Source organism: Eimeria mitis, genomic scaffold (genome assembly GCF_000499745.2).
Source record: "Eimeria mitis Houghton genomic scaffold, Emh_scaff1561, whole genome shotgun sequence".
Classification (NCBI taxonomy): Eukaryota; Apicomplexa; class Conoidasida; order Eucoccidiorida; family Eimeriidae; genus Eimeria; species Eimeria mitis.
In genome coordinates this window covers 9,902-10,657 of record NW_013569782.1, presented here as the reverse complement: position 1 = coordinate 10,657, position 756 = coordinate 9,902, and the positions used below count along the sequence as shown (strand labels likewise).

Sequence of the window (756 nt, the reverse complement as noted above, 5' to 3'; positions counted from 1 at the left end):
GCTGCAGCAGCTGCTGCTGCTGCAGCTGCTGCGCCTCCCCTTTCAATAAACAGGGAAACGTACGATGGGCAGTACGGTGCGTAAGAAAGTAAAGACCTGTTGCATCGGTTAGGGGTATTAGTAAGCTGCTAGAGAAGAGATATATCTTCTCTCTCTCTCAGCTTCTCTCCTGTCCTCTGCTTCATCGTCTTAATTGAATTATATTTTTTTTTTTACTGCGAGAAATTAGAAGCCGCCTTGGAACAGATATTCCGCAAAGTTCAGCGCCGTTGTCAGAGCATCGGCTTTGTTCTGTTCCTTCTCCTCATCATACAGAGCAATAACCACATTTTCATTTGGGGTTTTAATCAGAAAACCACCGCCTTTGTTTCTACCCAAAATGGCGACGTCATAGTTCTGATCGTTGAACGTGAACTCGCGTTTCTGTGCGCCGAAAAACACACAAAAACAGCAGAAAACTAACGAAATGCAAAACGAGAAAAAACGAGAAAAAACACAAAATAACCCTTTATATGCATGGAAACATGAAATAAATCAACAAAAAAACAAAAACAACAACAAAAAACCAAAAATATTATACTTATTTCAACATATTCAACTTCTGCACTGATGCAGAAATTCAGCTTTCCGAGAGGTGCCTATACACCCGAGAGTGGCGGCGGGTGATCATGATCAGGTTTCGCTTTCTGTGTATCATTTTTTTTTGTTTTTTTTTCTGAATATGTGTAGAAACTTACAACTTCAGCGAGTTTATAT

The 756-nt window shown here is 40.2% G+C and overlaps 1 protein-coding gene across 1 annotated transcript in view; it reads right to left on the bottom strand.

Annotated features, from left to right (window-relative positions):
* Positions 1-225: 225 nt before the first annotated feature.
* EMH_0039550 (profilin family protein, putative) overlaps positions 226-756 on the bottom strand; it is a gene marked incomplete at both ends in the record, with an annotated part of 2,284 nt that continues 1,753 nt past the window's right edge. The window contains one exon of the mRNA XM_013495414.1: positions 226-423. Coding sequence (XP_013350868.1) covers positions 226-423 — 198 coding nt within the window. The remainder of the gene's footprint in view (positions 424-756) is intronic.